The sequence below is a fragment of the Cervus canadensis genome, chromosome 7 (genome assembly GCF_019320065.1).
Source record: "Cervus canadensis isolate Bull #8, Minnesota chromosome 7, ASM1932006v1, whole genome shotgun sequence".
Classification (NCBI taxonomy): domain Eukaryota; kingdom Metazoa; phylum Chordata; class Mammalia; order Artiodactyla; family Cervidae; genus Cervus; species Cervus canadensis.
In genome coordinates this window covers 52,090,442-52,114,967 of record NC_057392.1, presented here as the reverse complement: position 1 = coordinate 52,114,967, position 24,526 = coordinate 52,090,442, and the positions used below count along the sequence as shown (strand labels likewise).

Here is a 24,526-nt window from a genome sequence, read left to right as displayed (position 1 = left end):
TTTCTGCTATTCTTGGCCATTGTCTTGACTTATAGTAAAGAAAAAAATGATTTATCATTTTTAATAGTAGAATGACCATACGATATTTTGTGTACTCCGAAATTTTGTGTACTCTCCTGGGCAAACTGGCACATACAATCACCCTATTGAGTAGATATTTCAGGGTTATCAGTGAACCAGCCTGCATCTTCTCTTTCTCCTACTGAGCCACCCTGTTCCTCTGGAACTCCTTGTTCAATGCCAGGCGAGTGTGAAGACACCTGGTGTGAGTGTATTTAGCTGTTTCTTTAAGAAACAAACCATGATTATGTGATGATCAGAACTGTAAGTTAGAATGAAGGATTCTTTTTCATCCTTCCTGTTATCCACACAGGAGCTCTTTCTTACTGCAGGATGTGTTGCTTCTCTATAGTCAAGACTTCCTTGGAGATGAGTCTGGAAGCTGAAAGAAGTGATTATGTTTTATAGACAGGAAAGCTTCTATTTTAAAAATCACAGAGTAATGAAGTTGGCTTCTTATAAATGCTCCTGGTGTCCTGTAATATTTTTCCTTTCCGTTCAGGGGAAAGCAGGGAAACAAAATTAGGGAAAACAAAATACTTTATTTTATGCCTGTGGAATCTAAATAGCAATCACAATAAATAATCTCATTGTTATACTATATAAAGTATTCAGTGTTGTGAATAACTGCATTTCTCAGATGAAGAAATTAAGTCTTGAAGTATATGAAAGACTGGTCCCTGGCTATAGTAAGATGCCAAAGAAATGTCTCTGCAGTTCTGACTGCGTCTGACTTGGGTATACTGTGACACAACATAGAACACATAAACTATCGAGTTTGAATCGTATCTGTTTAACTTTTAGCTGAGACTTTTATCATCTCATTTAGCCACGTAGACTTTTAGGTTCCAAACTGAAGAATTCATGATAACTCTACATTATCCTGAAGGGCTGCTATGAAGTTTAAAATCATGTATTTAAGGTCTCTGCTACATATTAAGTTAATAGTTATTCTTTCCTTTTTGCTTTCTGGCCAGGTGTTTCCCCCACCATTCTCCCTTTGTAACAACTCAGATTTCTCTAATAGAGAGATGTGTGCTGAATTAAAAGGTGGGGGTGAAATAAGCAGAGTTACGTATATTCTGATATGGTATGATTTCAGGAATCTTTAGGGATTTTCTTGCTTTACAGGTTTCCTATTATCTCCACTACTATTTGACCTACTGAAATGTTTCCCCTTGTCCAGTGCAATGGAGAGATGAGACGAGAAATCTAGTTGTGGAGGTTTAATGAGACTAGCCTTTAAAAACTCAACACTTTTTTTTTTTCCCAGATGTTTTTGACTTTTCACTGATGCCTTAGTTTAGAATATGGCTATTCTGTCAAGAGGTTCTTTAATTGTAGAAAAATGTGACTTCCAGCTGACTAGACTGTTTTAATATTAAATAAAATTTGCATTAGTCAAGTTTGATGTTGAAGGATGTATGATAATGCTTATTTGTTTATTTTAGTCCAAGGCGCCTCATAGAGGAGACTGAAACAATAGTGCTAATTTTTCTGGCCAACTTTGCACTGCCTGTTACTCATCAACTGTCCGGATCCTTTTTTTTTTTTTTTTTTTTTAATAAATTTTCCCTCTCTCTGTGCTCTTCTGCTTCCTTATAGAGTCTGCTTAGCTAATAAGTTCTTACCCAGCAGCAGGGTTATAGAAAATTCCCCTCTGAATTTTCACCCAGATCTCTTTTTACAGATTTTTGGAGTCAACTCTCTTTCGTAGCTTATAATCACTCAGAACAACCCGATGTAGAATTCAAGGTTCTTTCCTGTTGGGACAGATATTTTTACTGAACAACATTGTACATGAGAAGTAGAGTTATACAACTTTCTGTGGGTGAATTAGCATGTCTAACTTCACTGTGATATAATTTTATTGTGTTTTTTAACAGAGCACAAATGTAAGGCAGGTAGCATTTCCATTGCTGAGACAGATGTTGAGGAGTTTAAAAAGATCTATATTCTTACCACCATTGTGGCTCCTTCCCTTCCTTCCCTCTTTTTCCTCTTTCCCTCCTCTTTCCTTGCCTCCTGTCTTCCTTGCTTTTTTTTTTAAACTCTTACATGGTGTCTCGAATATAGTAGTAGTAGCATTTCTTTCTTGGTGCCCTGTTGAAGGAGCATGTAGCCTTTGGTAATACTGGACTGAGTTTCTGGTAGTACTTCCCTCATAACGACATGAGTTTGTGGTTAATACAGGTGGACACATTTTATTGGGATCTTTCTCTTTGGTCACAGCTTTAGCATTTGTCAATATTGTTTAATCAAGCCATGAAATGTGTTTTTAGTTGATTTAATTTAGTTATTCTTAAGTAAATAAAAAAATAAATAACTAAAAATTCTTAAATAACTAAAAAGAGTTCCAGAAAAACATCTACTTTTGCTTTATTGACTACAGCAAAGCCTTTGACTCTGTGGATCACAGCAAATCTGGAAAATTCATCAAGAGATGGGAATACCAGACCATCTGACTTGCCTCCTGAGAAATCTGTATGCAGGTCAAGAAGCAACAGTTTAAACTGGACATGGAACAACAGACTGGTTCTAAATCAGGAAAGGAGTACATCAAGGCTGTATATTGTTACCCTGCTCATTTAACTCATATGCAGAGTACATCATGCAAAATGCTGGGCTGCATGAAGCACAAGCTGAAATCAAGATTGCCAGGAGAAATATCAATAATGTCAGATACTCAGATGACACCATCCTAATGGCAGAAAGTGAAGAAGAAATAAGAGCCTCTTGATGAAAGTGAAAGAGGAGAGTGAAAAAGCTGGCTTAAAACTCAGTATTCAGAAAACTAAGATCATGGTATCTAGTTCCATTACTTCATGGCAAATAGATGGAGAAACAGTAGAAACAGAGAGACTTTATTTTGGGGGCTCCAAAATCACTGCAGATGGTGACTGCAGCCATGAAATTAAAAGATGCTTGCTCCTTGGAAGAAAAGCTATGACTAACCTAAACAGCATATTAAGACAGCATATTAAAAAGCAGAGACATTACTTTGCCAACAAATGTCTGTCTAGTCAAAGCTGTAGTTTTTCCAATAGTCACGTATGGATGTGAGAGTTGGACTATAAAGAAAGCTGAGTGCCGAAGAATTGATGTTTTTGAACGTTGGTGTTGGAGAAGACTCTTGAGAGTCCCTTGGACTGCAAGGAGATCCAACCAGTTCATCCTAAAGGAAATCAGTCATTGGAAGGACTGATGCTGAAGCTGAAATTTCAACACTGGCCACCTGATGTGAAGAACCAACTCATTAGAAAAGACCCTGATGCTGGGAATGATTGAAGGCGGGAGGAGAAGTTGATGACAGAAGATGAGATGATTGGATGGCATCACTGACTCAATGGACATAAGTAAGCTCCGGGAGTTGGTGATGGACAGGGAGGCCTGGCGTGCTGCAGTCCATGGGGTTGCAGAGAGTTGGATGTGACTGAGTGACTGAACTGAACTGAACTGATTCTTAAATAAAACTCTTAACTACTTTGTGTATATGTGAATATTGATTTACATATGTGCCTTTGAACCTAGGTCCAAATATGTGTGAATGTGAAACTATTTTAGGGAAAGCTTTTTTTTTTTCCTTAAATAAATAGTATCATGGCCAACCATGAAATGAAAATCTGTGGCACTAATCCAACAATTTGGAGCCATTTATAATGTGAACTATTCAGGGATAAACTTAGTAACCAGTTTACATTAAAAATTAATCTAGTGTGAGCCATGGTACTTTTTCATAGTGTTCTTAATGTGATCAGAAATCCATGGTCTAAAAATATATTTATGTAAATTGGTAATATCTAGAAAATAGCTGAGGTAGTAATAATTTAAGCTACTTAATTTTTTCCCTATGTTGTGGCACTTTAAAAGTAAGTTTACAAAAATATAACCAGATAGGGGGAGTGAGTGGGAGGCCTCTGGTTGAGAAAATTCTTCTCTCTTTGTATCCTAGTTATATTGGTGTTTTTATAGCCATGAATTTGGTACTAACCTGTTTTTCTGGCCTTACAGAGTAACCCTTTTGGGGTTATACCTGCTTTGCATTTCCTATTGAGTTAGATGTTAATATAGTAATTGCTAGGTAATAAAAAAGTTTAGCAAATTAATGGAATGGCTTTCCTTTTTTTTATTCTTCTGATAGTCATTTGACAATCACATTTTCACATCTCCCTTAGGTTATCTTTATACGTAAGATTTTCTCATTTTGAATCTCACTACTATTATGATAGAGGTGAAAACTTTAAGGGAGAAGTAACCCTGATATAAAATCGTATAAACCACAAAAGTACGCAAAAGGATCCAACAGTTCAGTAATTTGTATTTACTTGAGAAAGTTGCATGGGGCTCCTCTGCACTTTGGTGTGTGAATGTCTCTCTTAGAGCACTCATCTTTGCATATCTTACATTATGTTAATCATTTTTCTTTTAGCACTTAATGGACAAGAACATTAGTGATAATGACTGTGTACCTTATTTCTCTGAAGGAGGTCTCTAGCAGAATATTTGAGCCATTGAAACGAATCAGTGAATCTGTTTTCTTGACATATCATTCCTGTAGCATTCCAGGAATCCTTAACTCTGCCCTTACTTATGCTCCCATAAGTAAGAAGCTCCCATAAGCTTCCCATTTTCCAGAGTTGAGTGTTATTTCAATAAATGTTTTTACTTAGAAAGTCTTCTGTGGGAGGAGAGGAGGGATGCTTAAGAGGGAGAGGATATATATGATGTATAATGATGGCTGATTAGTTGTATGGCAGAAGCCAGCACAACATTGTAAAGTAATTTTCCTCCAACTAAAAAATAAAAAAAGAGAAAGTCTTCTGCACAACAGTTATTTCTGCATATTAACCCAAAGTAAGTCTACCTGATTAATATTGTTAATTAAAAAATAATTGAATGTGACTTCAGAAGAATTTCAGAGTTCTTATAAATTTGTTTTTTTCCCCAAGTTATATTTTGTCAAACACTAATTTAGTAAGGTTTATATATATGTATATATTTTATGTAACAAAAAGACCTCTGTCACAAAATAAATTTGGAAATTCCTGGGTTGCTAGAAGATAACATTACTTTTCTTTCATCAGAATGTTAACATGAGCTAATGTGTTTAAAGAGTTCGATATAATACATGTTTTCTGGTTTTTGTTTTTTTTTTTTTTTGTGAGCCTTTGATACCAGGGTTCTCAGAAACAGCTTGGGAAGTGCTGTTGTAGACTAACCTTTAACAGGAAGGAAGCAGAGGATCAAGGAGGTTGTTTATGTCAGGGGTGACTAAGCTGCATCCAAGCGTGGTGACTAATAATTGCTGTCTTTAGCTTGTTTCAGGGGAGTTTTTTTTTTTTTTTAATTGAAATCACCTAACTAAACCCACTGTGCAGTAATGTTGGAAAGCAGGGAAGAAAGTTGACTTGGCTGAGCCATGGTTTATAGTATAGCAGCAGATTTCCGTTGAAATCCTTTTTCCTTTCCCACCTCAAATACCGCTAGCTATTCTTATTCCTCTCAGCCATAAGAAGCTTATTCACAAAGGAGCTGAGATGTTAAAAGAACAAAGGTTTGGGTGCTAAGATGCATGACACGTTGTGATTATTATTTTCCTACTTGGTTAAAAGCACTCCTTTTGACCAGCTAATACATGGTACAAAACGGGTATCACTTTTATTTCTCTTTGGTTCATTTTTGGCTCTTCATGTTGAGAAAGTGCCCTATTACTGTGTATTCATTAGGAATAAATTTGATAGCAGGAAAGCAATTATAAAGTCCCTGGAGGGCAGTTTAATAATTTCGGCTGGCAGTTGGACCTGGCAGTTTTCCTTTATATTTTTATTCAGTTATATGAAGGGAGACTTTTTGTTTTCAGTAAAACAAACCACTTAAGAAAATGTAGTGTTGGGTGTTCAGTCAACATGACAACTCAGGGAAGTGTTTACATTTTCTTCTTACTTTCGTAGTAAGATGTATATGGATTTAGGAAATTCTGAAGTAGATATTAGAATGAGGAGGATAAATTATCTTGTCACGGCTCTCTCTTCCTAACTGATTACTGTATTGCTTTGTAAGGCATCAATGTAATGAACCTGGCACAGAGGAGGGCACCCAGTAACATTTCCAGAATTATTAAAATGTGTAGTGGGGTGTCAAGATATTTGACTTTTAAGGTTCACTAGTTCAGACTCTTCATTTTACAGATGAAGAATTCAGGCCCAAAGAAATTCATTTTAATAGTTAAATGTTTTTCTTCCAGTGTCTCTGAAGCATCTCTGACTTGAACTGGAACTTATCAAATATATGTACATATGTGTAAACATATGTACATATATCAAATATATGTACATATGTTTACACAGTTTCATGAGAAATTTCCAGCATAGAAGTCAGTTACAGAATATATGTTAATAATATAAGTTTGAATTTAGGCCTATTTCGTGAGCATTAAAAGCCACGTACATGGATGTGTGTGTGCATATGTGCGTGCTTAGGCACTCAGTCGACTTGTGTCCGACTCTTTACAGTCTCATAGTTTGTAGCCCCCCAGGCTCCTCTCTCCATGGAATTCTCCAGGCAAGAATACTTGAGTGGGTTGCCATTTCTTTCTCTAAGGGGTCTTCCTGACCCAAGGATCGAAGCCAAGTCTCTTGCATCTCTTGCATTGGCAGGTGGAGTTTTTACTGCTGAGCTGCCTGGGAAGCCCTCCAAGTATACTGATGACCTCTGCTAATTCATCTAGCCTCAACATCCAGCTTATTTCTACACTAATATAAGAGAAATTAAGTCATTCAGATGAATTTTATTTGCCTTGCAGTCTTAGTATATTCTTCATCTGACTTATTCAGAAAAATGAAGAAAGAATGGTAATTAATTTTTGCCTCAGAAGTAAGCCCCTCAAACTGCCTGTGATTTTTATTACCATTTGTATCAGTGGGTATTGTTGCCTTATTTGTAAGATCTTTAAGAATCTAGTAACATCTAGGGATTTTCTTTTTTAAAAAGTGTACAAAAACAAAGTTTATGTGCTATTTTTGTTGGGCCTTTTATAGAAATAATCTTCAAATTCTGAACTCTATCTCTTGCCAGCTCAAAATCTTTAGCAACTTTTCATCCCTTACATTATAGACTCCAGACTTTTTAAAATTGACTGTAAAGGGTGCCTAGCATCCAGCCTCTGTTTTTCTAACCTCATTTTTCTCTAACACCCCACACACAGTGTTCTTTTTTTTTTTAAACACACACCCAGTGTTCTAATTGGACTGTTGGTTGTTTTCTAGAGTGATGCCCATTAAAAAAGTTATAACTTTGCTGGTGGTGTTCTCAGCAAAGAATATCTTCCCTTGCTTATTGGAATCTAGTTCTTTGTTTAAAACCTAACATTAATGCAAAGCCTTGAACCAATTCATATAAACAGAAGTAGTATTCCCCTTTTGGTGCTCTCATAGACATTTCTCCCCCTTTTTTTGAGGCATTTACAATTTGGTTGTGTTACAGTTATTTGTGTATTTCTTTGTTTTCAAAGTGGGTGGTGATCTTTTAGGGGATGAAATCAGAATGTTATTTGCCACTCAGCAGCTGCTGAAAACTCATCTGGAGATGGAGCACAGGGGAGACAGGAGGAGGACTGTTTTCTGTTTTGTTTTTTTTTTTTAGTTAAGACAGCCGTCCTCTAACGCAAAGCTAAATCACAATCAGCTGAAAGATTCTTTAAAAAACTTTTTTTTAAATGAAATGAAATCAGTGTATTTATACATTAGTATATATAAAATAAATAGCTCATGGGAAGTCGCTGTATAAAACAGGCGCTCAGCGTGGCGCTCTGTGACAACCTGGAGGCGTGGGGAGGAGGTGCAAGAGTGAGGGGACATGTGTATGCTTGTGGCGGATTCATGTTGTTGTATGGCAAAAGCCAACACGATATTGTAAAGCAATTATCCTCCAATTTAAAATAAATTTTAAAAAAAGTTATAGATTATGGCAGTCTTCCTCATTCAGACTTAGTGAATCATCATCTTGGAAAAAGGGCCCATAAATATGTATTTGAAAACTTCTGTTCCATAACCAGTTTTAGGAATATTGTATTTGACTATCTTCAGGCTGAGTTAGATTTAAATTTAGTTAAGAAACCTTTCTCCCTCATCTTGTGTGCTTCCTGTTGAGCAGTCGTCCTTGACATTTGGACAGTGTGAGCGTAATACCAGAAGGTCTGGAAAACCATAGGCAGAGCCACAAAAGCCTGGGAATGGAATGTCAAACCACTGACCTGCAGGGTTACTGTATGGCGTTTGTTCTTTCTCCGAAGTATTTATTTTTCTTCTCTCTGTATTTGCAGGACATTGCTCGACTCTTGCAAGAAAAGGAGTTACAGGAAGAGAAAAAGCGAAAGAAACACTTTCCAGAGTCTTCTGGAGTCAGTGCTTATGGTGATAGTTACTATTATGAAGATGGAGGTAATAATACCTGTCTTTAGACTCAGTTGCAAGACACCTTTTAAATTTGTCTGTAAAGTGACTCTAGGGCCCATTTAGATTTGTGGTGGAATTTTATCTTATCTAATGAATCCATCTGTTCTTTAGATGGATGACCAGAGTCATTTTTATGGCTGTAAAATGTGAATACAGTTTAGCAGAATCTGACATGTGTTCTTTTGCACTGTTGCTACTTAGAATGTTATATTACATTCTAAGTACATAAACTAGGGTGAGGAAAAATGGCAGATGAGTCTCTGCCTCAAGGAAATCTGGGCAGTACTGTTTGAAGCCTCAAAGTAGCCCAAATAATAAAGGAGGTACAGCCTTTATAGATGATGGGATACCAAAGCTTTTTCCCCATGCTTCTTATCTTTTAAACCTAGGCCAGTGGATTACCCTGCTGGTGACAAAATTGAATATTATGATTTTCTGTTGAGTTTTTGCTTTTCATGCTTTCTTTGCTATTTCTACCACATAGAAGGTTTTCTGAGAGAGAGAGATCCCTTCTCTAGTGCCCGCTTCTGCGGTGTGGTGGTGGTGTGGTGTGGTGGTGGTAGCGCTTGTGGTCACCGTGATTCTTCATCTTAAAAGTGTGTTGGGAAATGAGTATTTGCAAGTATTATTTAGTTCTTTTTAAAGACATGTTAAAGGACGGATATTTCCTGTAGTTTTTAGTGTCAGTATTTAACTGTAGTTCAGCTTGGGGACCATGTGCTGTACGTAGTTGCTCAGTTGGCATCTGACTCCTTGTGACCCCATGAACTGTAGCCTGCTAGGTGCCTGGGGATTGCCTGGGGATTCTCCAGGCAAGAATACTGTAGTGGGTTGCCATGCCTTCCTCCAGGGGATCTTCCCAATCCAGGGATGGAACCCAGGTCTCCCGCATTGCAGGCGGATTCTTTACCCTCTGAACCAACTTGGCTTCCGTGGTAGCTCAGTTGGAGACCATACTTAGGATACCAAATAGCAACCAAATAAAATCTAAAGGCAGCTTCTAGAGAGTAAAGATTTTAAGATGAGTAATCCCCAAGGCCCCTGAAAATTAATTATCAATTGCTTTTCTATAGTATCATAAAAGGTAAGTAGGTATTTTTCTTTGGTGAGTAGAATGAAAAGGATGTGTATGTAGATAATAGGATTATTATAGTTGAGTCTTCCAGTCACACTGTTCTAAATCTTTCAAAATGAGTAGAGCTCAACTCTGTAACACAATTAGTAAGCAGATTGATTCTCTACTGTGGCTTGGTGTGTTCTTCCACATGTGAAATGCTCAACTCTTTTTTGATAGCCATTTTCCTTATCCTGGTTTTTCTAATCAAATTATGTGATACATCATTCAAGAAGAAAAATTGCCAGTATTTTTCTGTACTAGAGATCCGAAGGTAAAGAGTTACTCGTCAGCTTTAATTAAAATCTTAGAGATATGATCTGATTTTTTTGTTTTTTTGTAATTCTGCCGGAAGGCACGTTCATTGCAGATAAAAATATAACCATTCTAAACTTTTGAATTGAAAAACATTAGGGTGGTAAATAAGTACACTAAAGTCCTGATTTTAGTGTTCCTCTTTTAAAACCTTACACTTAACTCAAATTGGGACTCAAACCTGGTGGTTTCGACCAGAATATTATCATTGTGATTTATCTCTGTAGACTATATTAATAATTCAGTAGATTTTCAGGGACAACCTAAATTTTTAAAAAATTTATATTTAATGCTTTTGTAAACTTACAGAGAGTGCTGTGTGTGCTTTTCTTGGACTTGGGGCAGGGGGGGATTGGGAATAGGATCTAGGGATCTCCTGAGTGTGTACCTGTAAAGTACTGTTGGAATTTCTCTTCAGTTGTGTTGTTGTTGGGAGATGATACATTGCTGAACATGTGATCTTCATTTATATGCCTTTGAGTCAGATCAAGGTGAGTTCTACAGAGGCCACATTATAGTCCAGCTGACATTTACAAAGCAGCTGTATGTTCTTTGCAGTGGTCCTTTCCCAACACATAAGGGATATTCTTGAATTGTACTTCTCTGCCTTTGCGTGCAATATAATTTTTGTCTGTCTTACATAATAATCAGAGCGAATCATTGTGGAAGTGGTCGCTTTAGCTTTAATTTTACTTAGACTTTAATAAATCAATCTTTAAAAAGTAATCATTTATAGATTTTCTACAAATCTGGACTTATCCAAAACCCCTGTCAGATTTATATCAACTGAAATTGTATATCTTATTTATGAATCCATGTTTCTCTTTCAAAGCCCCTCACCTGTATTGCTGGCATATTAAAGATTTTTTTTTTTAAGTCATGGTCTTTGCAGTCATTAGACCTCGATTCAAGTTACATCCCTTCCTTAGAAAAATTGTAATATTAAGGAAGTTATCCACTATAATCACTGTAATCCTTTTTCTCATCTGTAAAATGAAGATTCTAAAAATATATCCTTCACATGGATGTTGAAAAATAAACAATAGAATTTTTGTGAAGACTTATTAAACTATAAAGTACTATTATTTGTACAAATATTAATGTAAAGTGGACTTCCCTGGTGGCTCAGATGGTAAAGCGTCTGCCTACAATGTGGGAGACCCAGGTTTGATCCTTGGGTTGGGAAGATCCTCTGGAGAAGGAAATGGCAACCCACTCCAGTATTCTTGCCAGGAAAATCCAATGGACGGAGGAGCCTGGTAGACTACAGTCCATGGGGTCACAAAGAGTTGGACACGACGGAGTGACTTCACTTTTCACTTTAATGTAATGTGTGTATTAAATAATATTTGGTCTGTCCAAACAAAAATCATTTTATTTTGAAAGACAAACATGGAAGAACACAAAATGTTTGCAAATATATGTGTGTGTGTGTATGTATATATGTATACCTATACATATATATGTATACATATGTATATATGTATATACACACACATATATGTATATGTATATACATATATATATGTATGTACGTATTGCCTATAAGGAAGTTAATTATATTTGCCAAATAACTTGGTCTCAAGAAATATAGAAGTCTCAATTCTTAACTGGACAGGGTTTTAAAGGATTCAAACATTCCTCCATCCCTGTCTTCTTTTTTGCCCCAGGTTTAAAGATATCACAAGTGAGCACAATAAATATTTTTCCCTATCAACTCTGTGAAAATGTAGTGACAGCCCTTTTCTAATTCTTGCAACACACTTCCCTAAAGTGCAACTGTTAATATCTGTTAACGTATTAAAAGAAGTAAAAATAAAAATAAAAATAAAACAATCATGACTTCACAAGTCCATATTAAAAACAAAACCTTTCTTTTCTCTTTTTGGGTTTATAGGCAGGCCTCACTCCTGCAGTTTTCTGTGGGAACATTGGTATTAACACTAAACCATCATTTCCTCCTTGTGATCGTAGTTTAAGTAGCTGGTCAGTATTATGATAATTCACAGCAGTAGTAAATAGATTCTCAGTTGTCAAGATACACTTAAAATAATAGTTTGCGTAAAACATACTTTTTTATTAGAGTAATTGTTCTGTTTCACTTTTGCTTTATGTAAAAAATAAATTCTATCATAAATTATGAAGATAAATACCTCTACAGACTTTTTGGAAGACAGGTTTTAATTTAGACATCGTCTTTGAAGCAAACGTTCTTTTCTTCTGGAAAACTCAAGAAGAAACCATTTAGAGTTTTGAGTGCAAGCTTTATTGGCATCATTGATGCATTTAACACATATCCATATCTCCCCTTCCTGTATTCCTTCACTAGATTAACAATAACAAACATTAACAAAAGCAAAGAGCCCAAAACCAAACCAAACAAACAAAAAAACCCTGATAACTAATGAAAGATACGGTTATTTATTTTTTCTACATTCCATCCAGTTACAAGAGCTGCTTCAAATGCAGTTCAGCAAGTGACTAATTCCAAGGGGGAATCTTGGCTGTCCTAGCAATTTTCCATGGAGTTAAGATTTCTTTTTGTTATTTCCCCATTATAGTAAAAGTCTTTGGAAATGTTAAATGTGCTCTTGGAATATTCGTTGTTAATTCACTTCCTTTGTTTTCATAGTTTGCTTGTTCCTAAAAGAGACCTGACAACAAAGCACCAAGTCTGTGCTGTTTCTCTAGTTTGTGTTAAACTTAGGGACTTGCATATTTAGCACATGTTGTATTTCTATATACAGAATACAGTATCTTAAAGTTTTTTGAAATGTGTTTAGGAATTGGCTTCTTTTTATGTACTCTGTTATGGCATCTATTTTTAATTATTTTCCTCTACACAGCTTCAAGTAAGATTTGAAAGAGAGTCATCCAAAGATAACAGGGTCATTTACTCACATAAAATTCTCCTTTGCTCCCTCTTCTTCCACACTGAACTGTAATTTTCCTGGGAATGTTTGCTTTGGCTACCTAAGGGGAGAGGATGGAGGAATACAAAATCTGTGGATCATCTTTCTGAACCAAGTAGAAATGCAATATTAAATTTATTGTTATTTCCAATAAGAATATTTCAAAGTCTCTGACTGGAATCACAAAGCTTAGTTCTTTCTATTTTTATAAGATTCCTTCATCTCTCACTTAACCACCCTCCCCCACCATATACTAGTTCCAAATCGATTTTATAAATAGAATTGAACACTTAATGACTGGAATTTTTGTTATTGGCAAATATTAAAGTACTATGTTAATCCTTCCCTAATCATGATCAAGCTCTTCTTTCAGATTTAACTTATTTCATTTAATTTCAGGTTAGTTTTATTACCTTTTTGGCTATGTACCTAGAATCCTTCATGTATGCACGGACCATTCCAGAAAATACTCATCCATTCGTTTCAGTTTGTTAAACTGAAAAAATGGTCTTCTTCATTTTAAAATATATTAAGCTTGAGGCCTGTGTCCATCCTGTAGTGAGTTCATACTCAGTCATTAAGTTAACCTGCATTTCTGTTTTTCACGTCCCTCCGCCTCCGCTCAGACCAGCCACGGTCAAGGAGGGCAGGGGAGTTGGGTTCTGGAAGCTCAAGGCCTTGTAGACTTCAACATGAGGAAAAGACTGTGAAGCACCGGAGGGAGAGATCCAGACATCCACAGGAGAACTTGACAGACTCCGAAGAGCACTGTTCGTCAGAGAAACCTCTGTCATCTTCTAGCTCGGGTCAAGTGAGGGACGATCCCCAAATTAACACTGAGCCTGAAAGAAAACGCTGTGGCCACGAGAGGCTCCGGAGACCTCCCCTCCCCAAGGTCAGCGGTGAGGTGCTTCTGAGCACCGAAGCGGATGACTGGGAGGCTCGCTCTAGCCATCGAACTCGGAACTGGGAAAAACAGTTCAGACAGCAAGACCCGCTCTCTCCCAAAACCTCACGGAAAGCGGGGCTTCCCTGCAAGGAAGCCGTTTTTAGGAGGGACCATGGGCAAGGTGAGCACAGAGAGAGGAAACGCAGGCCCCGGACTCCTCCCTGCTCAGAGAGCGAGGAGCAGCTCCAGCTCCATGACACAGGTAATGAAGGCCAGCCTGGTCGGGAGTCCTGCTGTCGTGTGTGTACGTGCAGACACATGTATCTGTTAAGCGCCGTAGACAACATGTCCTTTCTCTCTGGTTTATGCTTATGGCTTTGAGATAAATCCTGGAGCCAGATATTACAAAAGGTATTTACTTAATCTCAAATCTCAAGAAGGAGAATATCTGTATCTTTTCCCTTCTGCCTTCTAAGAGAATTCACACTCCTTGCAAGGTTCTTCCAGCCCCAAGATTGCAGTGGAGGTACTCGTCCCAGGTACAATTTTTAATCTGCCAAGACCTTACATCAGAGATTCTGGTACTAAAGCAGTGCTATTGAGTTTCTGATTTTGATTCCATGAACCCAGAAGGCCTAATGACACCAACTTCATAATATTTGCCTCCAAAGAAGACCTACAGGGCTGGAAGTACTGGATTTTCTTCACCTCATCTTTCTCAGTTGTGAAGTGAGAGATGAGACAGGCGGTCTCTTAAGATAGTGTTATTCAAATGGTGAGCCTCTAGTTTGTTTTCGTCAGAATCAGCTGGGCTGTTTCCTAAAAATGCAGATTTCTGGATCTTACATGTGTTATCAATCCCTGGAGTGCAGCCTGGCAACTCGGGCTTGTTTTACCAGGAGGTGATTCTTAGGCACTTACCGTTTGAAAACAGTTGTTTTGAGTTCCTTCCTGTGCTTTAACCAGCTTCAGCTCTCCAGCTGGTGCTCTGAAGCACCAGTGTCAGGTAGGTTCTTGGTACTTACTTAGGAATGAGGTGAATGGTCGACCTAAGCCTCCAATTTCTGGCATCCCTGAGGCCTAACTCTGAAGCCCGTCGCTGACACAATAATGGTTCTCCATGCTTTTCTGGAAACTGCTGCTGTGAGCTTTTTCCATGTGGCTGTACCACTCCGAGTCGTAGCACTGGCTGTCTGGTGTTTTAGTTAGACTATACTCATCTCCCTAGTTTTGTTTTGCTCTTATGGAATGCTTACAGAGACTCAGGGGTTATGGGGGGAAAATACCAAGGAACCGACTCTTCTTACTTCCTTCCATTTACTGTTGCCCAGCCAACCCCTGCTTCTGGTCTGGAGAGTGATTCCTGGGCTGCAGGTTCATGTTGATTCTTTTGGTTCCCCCTATCATTTTATCTCTTCCTGTCATGTTAGTCCTTTAAATTTTTAAAGGACTTGGTGATAAAATGAAAATCCAGTTCAGCAATTATCTATATGCCACAAATCTTCTTGCCTCAGGCTTTGTGTTTAGGGGTAGATGCTTGGGTCTGAGCCTCAAACAGTTCATGAGTCAAGCCACAAAGATGGATATGTAAACAAGCCATTGCAAATTTGATATACTTTGAACAAAGAGCTCTGGGGCAATAGAGGAGGAAGTGGTAAAATCTACCTGGAGTGTGATTTGTAAGTTACCTTATATCAGATTTAGAAAGACGTGTTGGAGGGAGGAAGGGTGATTTCATCGACCTCTGTGTTTCTGATTTTGTGAATCCAACCCTTTAAGTGTGCTCTGAGGGCTGGTTAACCTCTATGGCTTTTTTAGTATGCTCAAGGGTATTTTAAACAGACTTAGAAAGGGTGGAAATAGTATGAAAGAAACTCACAGTGACTCACAGACCCTACTACTGGAGTTGTAGGCAAACGTTTTGTCCCTTTTATTTTAATAACATAAGAGTTTTAAAAACAGTGTGACTAGGCAGTTACTAAAATGGCAGCAACGTAGCTGCTAGCATCTGTCATCTTATTTTCAGCTTACTTTGCAGATTTCTTACTTTACAATGCCAAAGACTTTGTTGGCATTTGATTTTGTGAGCCACCCACCACCCTAGAATAGGCCAGAAGATTACATTAAAATATAATTATGTACTGGTGTCTATTCTTGCTGTTGAAAAAGTTCTTAAAGTTGTTAGCATAGGCCAAAGTTTTGTTTAACCTAATAATGAAGAAACCAGCAGGACAGCAGAGAGCTAGTTCTAAGAGCACTGGTTTGTGGGATGATCCGTTGAAAAAGAAACACAGAATAAAATTGCAAAATTATATATATGATGGGCTAATTTTCTAAAGAGCAGTAAATCCATACTACCTTTGAGGGTAACATCGCTGTTGGGCTATTAGATTGAAACAGCTTATTAATTTTCTGCAGTTTAACTTCCAACCTCTCAGAGCCGTTAAACACCATTCTATGATATTTATCAAAATTTCTTTAAAGGTAAGCTTTGTTTGTTTATCGAGGGAGGTTCTTGTTTTCTCAAACTGGAGAATGATGAACAGAAAAAGATAAGCAAGAATTTGATTAAAAAGTGAATGTGGAACTTGAAAATATGGCTCACCTGGTTTTTTGAAAGCTAGTTTCCAGATTAGGTTACCAAAATGAAGACTGCGATTTTCTTAATTTCTTTGAATTAGCTATATTTAATAACATTTTGAAGCATCTCTATTTTCTGTAATGACAGGCTTACAGTGTACTATCTGAAATTCCTTCTTAGGTACTTAGAAAAGCTCTTTTCACCTTTGGTATGAAGTATGCTGCAGTTAGTAAGCAGTCTTGTCAGTCTAGAAATCTAGTATTCCAGGCTATAGAAATTTTCTACTTAATGAGATCTACAAGTTCCAAACAAAGAGTTCAAATAAACTCTTCTCTCTCCCTTTAAATATTTAACCTAGGGAGAAATTACCTCAAAATTTAACAATATTTATTTTTATTGGGGTATAGTTGACATATAACATTAAGTTTCAAGTGTATAATTGTATATATTGCAAAATGATCACCAGAATAAGTCTAGTTAACATCATCACCATACTTAATTAAAATTTTTTTCTTGTGATAAGAACTTTGAAGATTTATTCTCTTAGCAATTTTTAGATGTACAGTATAATACAGTCTCCATTCTGTACATTATATCCCCATGACTTATTTATTTTATAACCAGAGGTTTGTATTTTATGACTTTCTTTACCCATTTTGCCCATCCTCCAATCTCTCCTATGACAATTACAAATCTGTTCTCTGTATCTTTGGGCTCAAAATTTTTTGTTTTGTTGTTTTGTTTTAGATTCCACGTATAAGTGAAATTATATATTATTTACCTTTCTCTTTATAGTCGCAACTCTCACATCCATACATGACTCCTGGAAAAACCAAAGCTTTGACTAGACAGACCTTTGTTGGCAAAGTGATGTCTCTGCTTTTTAATATGCTGTCTAGGTTGGTCATAACTTTTCTTCCAAGGACCAAGTGTCTTAAATTTCATGGCTGAAGTTACCAACTGCAGTGATTTTGGAGCCCCACGAAAATAAAGTCTGTCACTGTTTCCATTGTTTCCCCATCTGTTTGCCATGAAGTGATGGGACCAGAGGCCATGATCTTAGTTTGATCAGATGTTGAGTTTTAAGCCAACTTTTTCACTCTCCTTTTTCACTTTCATCAAGAGGCTCTTTATTTCTTCTTCACTTTCTGCCATAAAGGTGGTGTCATCTGCATATCTGAGGTTATTGATATTTCTCCTGGCAATCTTGATTCCAGCTTGTGCTTCATCCAGTCCAGCATTTCTCATGATGTACTCTGCATATAAGTTAAATAAGCAAGGTGACAGTATACAGCCTTGATGTATTTGGAACCAGGCTGTTTTTCCATGAGAGTTGGACTATAAAGAAAGCTGAGCACCAAAGAATTGATGCTTTTGAACTGTGGTGTTGGAGAAGACCCTTGAGAGTCCCTTGGACTGCACGGAGATCCAACCAGTCCATCCTAAAGGAAATCAGTCCTGAATATTCATTGGAAGGACTGATGCTGAAGCTGAAACTCCAGTACTTTGGCCACCTGATATGAAGAGCTGACTCATTTGAAAAGACCCTGATGCTGGGAAATACTGAAGGCGGGAGGAGAAGGGGATTACAGAGGATGAGATGGTTGGATGGCATCATCGTCTCAATGGACATGAGTTTGAGTAAGCTCTGGGAGTTGGCGATGGACAGGGAAGCCTGGCGTACTGCAGTCCATGGGGTTGCAAAGAGTCAGACACGACTGAGCGACTGAACTGAACTGAACCTTTCTCTTTCTTACTTTACCTACCAAGATGCCTTCAGGGTCCATTCCTGTTTTTGTAAATGGCAAGATTTAATTCTTTTTATGGCTGAATAATATTGCTCTGTGTGTGTGTATGTAAATCTCAGATTTTCTTTATCCATTTATCCATCAATGGGCACTTGGGTTGTTTCATGTCTTGGCTATTGTAAATTATAATACAGTGAACACAGGGTGTGCATATCTTTTTGAGTTTGTATTTTCATTTCCTTCAGATAAATTCCAAAAGTAGAATTACTGGATTGTATGGTGGTTCTAGTTTTTTAAAAAAAATTTTTTTGAGAGACTTCTATACTGTTTTTCATAGTGGCTACACCAATTTACGTTCTTACCATCAGTGCACAAGGGTTTTCTTTTCTTCACATCTTGCCAACACTTGTTGTTTCTTGTCTTTTTGATAATAGTTATTCTAAAAGTGTGCCGTATGACACCTCTTTGTGGCTTTGATTTGCATTTCCCTGATGATCAGTGATGTTCAGCACCTTTTCATACCTGCTGGCCATCTATATGTTTCCTTTGAAAAAATGTTCAGATCCTCTGCCTATTTTTCAATCAGATTGTGTTTTTGCTATTGAGCTGTATGAGTTCTCTATGTATTTTGGATGTTAACCCCTTATCAAATATGTGATTAGTGAATATTTTCTCCCATTCTTTTTTTCTCCCATGCCTTTTTATTTTGTTGACAGTTTCCTTTGCTATGAAGTTTTTTAGCTGGATGTAGTCCCACTTGCTCTTTTTACTTTTGTTGCATTTGATTTTGGTGTTGAATCCATAAAAATCATCTCTAAGACAAATGTCAAGAAGCTTACTGCCTGTGTTTTCATCTAGGAGTTTTATTGTTTTGGGTCTTATGTTCAAGTATTTAATCCATTTTGAGTTAATTTTTGTGTATGGTGTAGCTAGATGGTCAGGTTTCATTCCTTTGAATATGGCTGTCCAGTTTTCCTAGCGGTGTTTACTGAAGAGACTGTCCTTTGTTCGCTCTGTGTTCCTGTCTTCTTGGCCGTAGATCAATTGACCATTTATACATCTGGGCTCTCTGTTTCGCTCCGTTGATCTGTGTATCTTCCTCTCTCTTTTTTTTTTTTTTTTTTGGCTGCACAACTTGCAGGGTCTTAGTTCCCCAAACAGGGATTGAACCCACACTCTCAGCAGTGAAAGCTCGGTGTCCTAACCACTGGATCCCCACAGAATTCCCATATGTCATTCTGTTTTTAGCTGCCAAGAAGTCACAGACTTAACACCCTTCCAAATCAATTAAGACTCTTCATTTGATCATTTCATTTGAATGCCTTCCAAGCATCCTTGATCGATATTAAAGCAAAATATTTTCTCAGTTAATTTTCTGGTAGAGAGCAGGAGGCAGCGCCACAGAGAAAGTTTAGTTCTCGAAATCTGAGTGCATTTCCACTGTATTTCTTTCACCAGATGGCTTACTTGAAGGAACAGGGTGTGATCTCCCCTGTTGTCCTCAACTAGGCTTTGGACTGCTCGTGAAAGTGTCATTTTACTGTAGATGGGCATGAAGTGAAAGTGTTAGTCACTCAGTAGTATCTGACTCTGCGACCGCATAGATTTTGGCCCACCAGGCTCCTCTGTCTGTGGACTTTTCCAGGCAAGAATACTGGAGTGGATTTCCATTCTCTTCTCCAGGGGATCTTCCCTATCCAGGGATCGAACCTAAGTCTCCTGAGTTGCAGGCAGATTCTTTACCATCTGGGACACAAGAGGGCTCTGTAGATAGGCATATGATACAGAAACCTATCTTGTCTGTTGACTTTTCCCAATGCCTATCTATTTATTTTTCCCTAAAATCTTCCCTTCTAGTTATGACCAAGCTAATTATAACTCAAGGAGGTTTATCTACTCTTGTGAGTGAGTATGCCACTGTTTCCTGATTGTCCCAAACAGCTTGAAAATCTGCATTAAAACTAGCCCAGCCAGCATAAGATCTGGAAACTCTAGGGATGATGTGAAGTTGAAGTAGTTTTCACATTTTGTATAATTGAGCCAAACCTAACAAAGCCAGATTCACTAGTCTTCACTTGTGGTAAGGCAGATGAGCCTGTGGCTTTTGGTTTTATCACAATGCTGGATTTAAAGCTCTAAAAGAGGCTGCAGCAGATAAGTAAACTCTTCATGTGCCCAGAATTTAGTTGTATTTTTTTCTTTACTTTTTCCTCTTTTATTTAAAGCAAGTGAATCATGAAGTAAGGCATTTTGATAAAAATTATGTTCATGTACAGTTAATTTGATGGACATAATACACTAGTAGTTCGAGAGGTAATTGCAATTAAGAATCAACTATAAGATTTAAAACAAACTAACAAAGGCCAGATCACACCCACACTATATCTTTTAGAATCTCAGGGGTTTGGGTCAAAAATGTTCATGTGTATTTAAAGTATCGCAAGTGATTGTGATGTATAGACATGATTGAGAACCACTAATATAAAGAAATAGGCAACTAGGAGTAAATTATTTTTCCTTCCTTCAGTGACACATTTACTGAAAGTCACTGTTCCAGATGGTTAATCTTGTTCACTGCATAAAAGATTTTTATTATTTTTGAATATAATACATTGTTGAATACATTGTTGAAAAGTTGTAATTTATAAAAGATACCAAAAAAAAAAAAGGATACCAAGAGGGCAATACACAAAATTTTGGAATAACCATTAGCATTCACCACTTAAGAGTTATAAAAGGAATATATGCTGCCCTAGCAACTTCACTTTCACTTTTTACTTTCATGCATTGGAGAAGGAACTGGCAACCCACTCCAGTGTTCTTGCCTGGAGAATCCCAGGGACGGGGGAGCCTGGTGGGCTGCCGTCTGTGGGGTCTCACAGAGTCGGACACGACTGAAGCGACTTAGCAGCAGCAGTGGCTCAGATGGTAAAGAATCTGCCTGCAGTGATTCTTTATGATTCTTTAATGTAGGAGACTCAGATTTAATTGCTGGGTCAGGGAAGACCCCCCTGGAAAAGGGAATGGCAACCTACTACCAGTATGCTTGACTGGAGAATCTCCTGGACAGAGGAGCCTGTTGGGCTACAGTCCATGGGGTCACAGAGTTGGACTAACACACACAACAAAGTAAAAAGTCAAAGTTCCCTACTAGTCCCCATGTTCCTTTCTCCTCAGAGCAAGTAAAACTCTTAAGGTCATTGTGCTCTCTGACATTTCACTTATGTTATATCCTCCGTAAAATTTAACAACATTAAACTGATCAGAGCACTGAGAGAGATCTAAAGCAAGTGAATTTGAAGGCTTATCAGAGCACAACCCAGGGCACGGCCGCGGGTTGGTTAGCAGGGACTGGCACAGAACTCTCGGGTGATGCTCTTTCTGTTCCCTCTGAAGTGAGGTCTCCAAGGCTGAGGCGGAAAAAGGGAAAGCCTCTCATCTTCTCCAGCCTTGACAGCTTAGTCTCTTCAGAATTCCAGCTAACTTTCTTTTCTCTAAATTCTTTTTATTTCAGGGACTTAATCTTTGTTCACTTCCTGTTTTACAGAAGCTTCACTTACAGTTCTTTGTATGGTTTACTTCTGTTGGAGAAACTGTGTGAGAGGCAGTTTTTACCAGGCAGGTCTGGGTGGGTAACTGTGTTTAAATGTGTGGATTACCTGTATCACCTCTCCCATGCCGAGGGGAAACAGTTGTTTCCAACACACCCTACACTGAGTTTTAGAGTGGATGCAGCTCTGTCACAGTTAGATACTGAAGACAAACTTCTTTTTCTTAAATGTTTCAACTTCTCATGAAATTCCTCAGTAGCCTTATTGCACTGACTTTTTTCTAGGAATGAAGCCCAGAGTGATGAAAGAAGCAGTTTCTACTCCATCACGAGTGACCCACAGAGATCAGGAATGGTATGATGCTGAAATTGCCAGAAAACTTCAAGAAGAAGAGATTTTGGTGAGCAGAATTTAACACACGATTTTAGGTGAATCAGTTTTTTGTGAATTGAATCAACCTTGGCATTTATATAATAGGTGTTTTAGTCCTTTCTGTTGAGAAACTGATACCTTTTTTATGGGTGGAAAAAGCAAGACAACAGGAATAATGTGTCCAGTTTTATTCACTGAGTAAGCATTCAGTTCATTTCAGTTCAGTTCAGTCCAGTCGCTCAGTCATGTCCAACTCTTTGTGACCCCATGGACTGCAGCACACCAGGCCTCCCTGTCTATCACCAATTCCTGGAGCTTACTCACACTCATGTCAGTTGAGTCGGTGATGCCATCCAACGATCTCATCCTCTGTCGTGCCCTTCTCCTCCCACCTTCAGTCTTTCCCAGCATCAGGGTCTTTTCAAATGAGTCAGCTCTTCATATCAGGTGGCCAAAGTACTGGAGTTTCAGCTTCAGCATCAGTCCTTCTAATGAACACCCAGGACTGATCTCCTTTAGGATGGACTGGTTGGATCTCCTTGCAGTCCAAGGGACTCTCAAGAGTCTTCTCCAATACCACAGTTCAAAAGCGTCAATTCTTCAGTGCTCACATTTCTTTATAGTCCAACTCTCACATCCATACATGACTACTGGAAAAACCATAGCCTTGATTAGACGGACCTTTGTTGGCAAAGTAATGTCTCTGTTTTTTAATATGCTGTCTAGATTGGTCATAACTTTTCTTCCAAGGAGTTAAGCATCTTTTAATTTCATGGCTGCAGTCACCATCTGCACTGATTTTGGAGCCCAAAAAAATAAAGTTTGTCACTGTTTCCATTGTTTCTCCATCTATTTGCCATGAAGTGATGGGACTGGGTGCTGTGATGTTTGTTTTCTGAATGTTGATATTTAAGCCAATTTTCTCACTCTCCTCTAATTTGGTAAAAATAGACCCTGTCTTAGCTAATGATTGCCCGGAGCAATATCAATATCCTCAAATACGCAGATGAACTGAACTGAAAGACCTGTCCCTCCAGATTGTCCCAAGCACAGAGTGCCTTACTCTGCCGTGAACCCCCTCACGTTTGTTGACGGCCAGCAGCTGCCACAGCCCAGGGTTTAGTCTTTGCAGAGCAGATGGCAAATGCCCTATTTGCTTAGTTGTCGCCAACAATCTTGGCAAGTGCCAGCTTGTAGTTGACAGTATATATATATATATGTATAGTGGAATACTATTCAGCTATAAGAATGAGGAAATCCTTCTGTGCCACAGACTCTGTGACTGAACTGAACTGGCTAATGAAAGTATACAAACTTATTATCATCTTCAGGGATGTTGATCACAATTAGTTTCAAATACCAGTGGGTTTTTTTGTTTGTTTGTTTGTTTTAATGTAAGCCTTTTCTTTTTTTCCCCCCAGTGGACAACTTTAAGATTCCAGTTAAATTATACTTTTTGTGTTTTCTGTACCATAGGCTACCCAGGTGGACATGAGAGCAGCTCAAGTTGCCCAGGATGAGGTGCGTTCATGTTAATTTGTTTCGCCATTATTCTTTGGAAATATCCCAGTAATTTTCTACTTACAGCTTTGCAATTTTTGTTTAGGAAATCGCTAGACTTCTAATGGCTGAAGAAAAGAAAGCTTACAAGAAAGCCAGGGAGCGGGAGAAATCATCTTTGGACAAAAGAAAGCATGACCCTGAGTGGAAGGTAGAGTCTGTTTTTTATTTTTTTTTTCAGTTTGGTCGTATTCTTTAATATTAATTTTTATATAATTAGCCCCCAAACTGTGCTCAATTACTAACAATTAATCTTTTTTTTTTTTCCATTTATTTTTATTAGTTGGAGGCTAATTAGTTAACAATATTGTAGTGGGTTTTGCCATACATTGACATGAATCAGCCATGGATTTACATGTGTTCCCCATCCTGATCCCCCCTCCCGCCTCCCTCCCCATCCCATCCCTCTGGGTCTTCCCAGTGCACCAGCCCTGAGCTCTTGTCTTATGCATCCAACCTGGGCTGCTGGTCTGTTTCACCCTTGATAGTATACTTGTTTCAATGCTACTCTCTCAGAACATCCCACCCTCGCTTTCTCCCACAGAGTCCAAAAGTCTGTTCTGTACATCTTTGTCTCTTTTTCTGTCTTGCATATAGGGTTATCATTACCATCTTTTAAAATTCCATATATATGCGTTAGCATACTGTATTGGTCTTTATTTTTCTGGCTTACTTCACTCTGTATAATGGGCTCTAGTTTCATCCATCTAATTAGAACTGATTCAAATGAATTCTTTTTAATGGCTGAGTAGTATTCCATTGTGTATATGTTCTGTAGCTTCCTTATCCATTTGTCTGCTGATGGGCATTTGTTTTTAATGAAAAATAAAAGTAAAACTATAATGGGGAGTCCTCTTTTAGGGTAAACTCAGATATATTTAGGGCGTATAAATTATCTGTCTCTCGTATGTGAATCTGACTTATAAGAGTTGTTTCACCATGAAAACTCATATTGAATTCTTGAAAGTAAC

At 37.9% G+C, this 24,526-nt stretch overlaps 1 protein-coding gene across 2 annotated transcripts in view; it reads left to right on the top strand.

Annotated features, from left to right (window-relative positions):
- The window catches only part of CCDC50 (coiled-coil domain containing 50), a 75,748-nt gene that overhangs the window by 36,396 nt on the left and 14,826 nt on the right, over positions 1-24,526 (top strand). The window contains exons 5-9 of one of the 2 annotated variants that reach the window (XM_043473416.1): positions 8,381-8,498; positions 13,481-14,005; positions 21,908-22,023; positions 23,472-23,516; positions 23,602-23,706. In XM_043473416.1, coding sequence (XP_043329351.1) covers positions 8,381-8,498; positions 13,481-14,005; positions 21,908-22,023; positions 23,472-23,516; positions 23,602-23,706 — 909 coding nt within the window. The remainder of the gene's footprint in view (positions 1-8,380; positions 8,499-13,480; positions 14,006-21,907; positions 22,024-23,471; positions 23,517-23,601; positions 23,707-24,526) is intronic. The other variant, XM_043473418.1, reaches the window with a different exon arrangement.